The sequence below is a fragment of the Sinocyclocheilus rhinocerous genome, unplaced genomic scaffold, assembly GCF_001515625.1.
Source record: "Sinocyclocheilus rhinocerous isolate Xijiao unplaced genomic scaffold, SAMN03320098_v1.1 C36532468, whole genome shotgun sequence".
NCBI classification, from domain to species: Eukaryota; Metazoa; Chordata; class Actinopteri; order Cypriniformes; family Cyprinidae; genus Sinocyclocheilus; species Sinocyclocheilus rhinocerous.
Window position 1 is genome coordinate 1 of NW_015782668.1, and position 1255 is coordinate 1255.

Sequence of the window (1255 nt, forward strand, 5' to 3'; positions counted from 1 at the left end):
AAACAGGATGCTCAAAAAAAAATTTGATCATGAAAATAGAAAAAAAAATAAAAAAATAAAAAATTAAGTCTCCAAAAATACAAAAATGTAACTATCACACAGGTGACGCTTCAAGCACGCAGGCTGATCAGTCTGATGAAGAGCCTGCATGCTCGAAATGTCACCTATGTGATAGTCTGTTATTACATTTTTGGAGCCTAGGTGTGCCGACTTTTTTCTGTTTTCATGCTGAATATTATCATATTAAATGGTTAACGGATGATGCTCTAAAACTAATGCCTGCCCAAGTGATCTGTATATATATCGATATAGATAATGTGTCATACCTTTTCCATCCCAATCTGATATGCTTTTAAAGCTTCTTGAACAGCTGTCTGGTTCTCTAGATTTGCTAGAGCAACAACTGCATTGTCCAGACAGGGCACCTTACCACTTTTGATTGTGTCTACATAAATCTCAACCAGATGTCCAAGCACTGACAACACACACAAACAGATTTAACTTGCAATTATAAAAGCATATGGGTCTGAACACTACATTTTCTTAATATTAAACTGGTAAAACACTTACATTTGCCAGTAACTCTGTGGCCTCCTTTCACGGTTTTCACGACACTATTGTGAAAGATATGGTCACAAAAATGTCCCGTGACCTTCACAAAATCAGGTACAAGGTCCCGTTCTTGCAAGCTTTCTAAGCGTGTCATGTTTTGAGGTGAGGCTGGAGAAGGAAACACGAAACACTTCCTGGGGGACGGGAAATAGTTTCGGATGCACTGACGAGGCAGGTTGTAGTCACTGACTTTCTTGCTCACACCTTTTAGGAGAAAATAACATTTTTACCAAATTGCAGAAAGATTCTTATGTCAGTTTTCGGTCACTGTTTATTTACATGTTTCAAATTCTAGCAATGTTTAAGTCTCTCGTAAATACCTTTCTTGAGCTGGAGGGCAAATTCAAGGTACTCGTCCTCAGTCACTCTTTTTCCTTCAATTTCCAATTCCAAGGTGAAATCTCTCACGATCCAGGTGAATGATGGGAAAAACTGCACAAACTTACAATCCTCTTCTTCCTCCTCATCATCTGCTGCTGTCGATCGGATCTTGATCTGCTCCGCGAGCTCAGTAACGTAGCTGCAGCACATTAAGGAATAACAGCATCTTGTAAAGTGTATGTTTGTATATGTGAAAGAGAAAGTGGGTTGTGAGGCAGGTTAAAGGATACTGCAGCTTTTCCACTGCAGTGTTATCAATAGT

The 1255-nt window shown here is 39.0% G+C and overlaps 1 protein-coding gene across 1 annotated transcript; it reads right to left on the reverse strand.

Moving 5' to 3' along the window:
- Nucleotides 1-78: 78 nt before the first annotated feature.
- LOC107736160 (guanylate-binding protein 1-like) lies at nucleotides 79-1252 on the reverse strand (the record flags this gene model as incomplete). Its single annotated transcript, XM_016547647.1, has 4 exons — nucleotides 79-475; nucleotides 571-816; nucleotides 933-1132; nucleotides 1224-1252. Coding segments are annotated over 4 exons (630 nt in total), but the record flags the coding sequence as incomplete, so codon positions are not given.
- Between the last annotated feature and the right edge of the window lie 3 nt (nucleotides 1253-1255).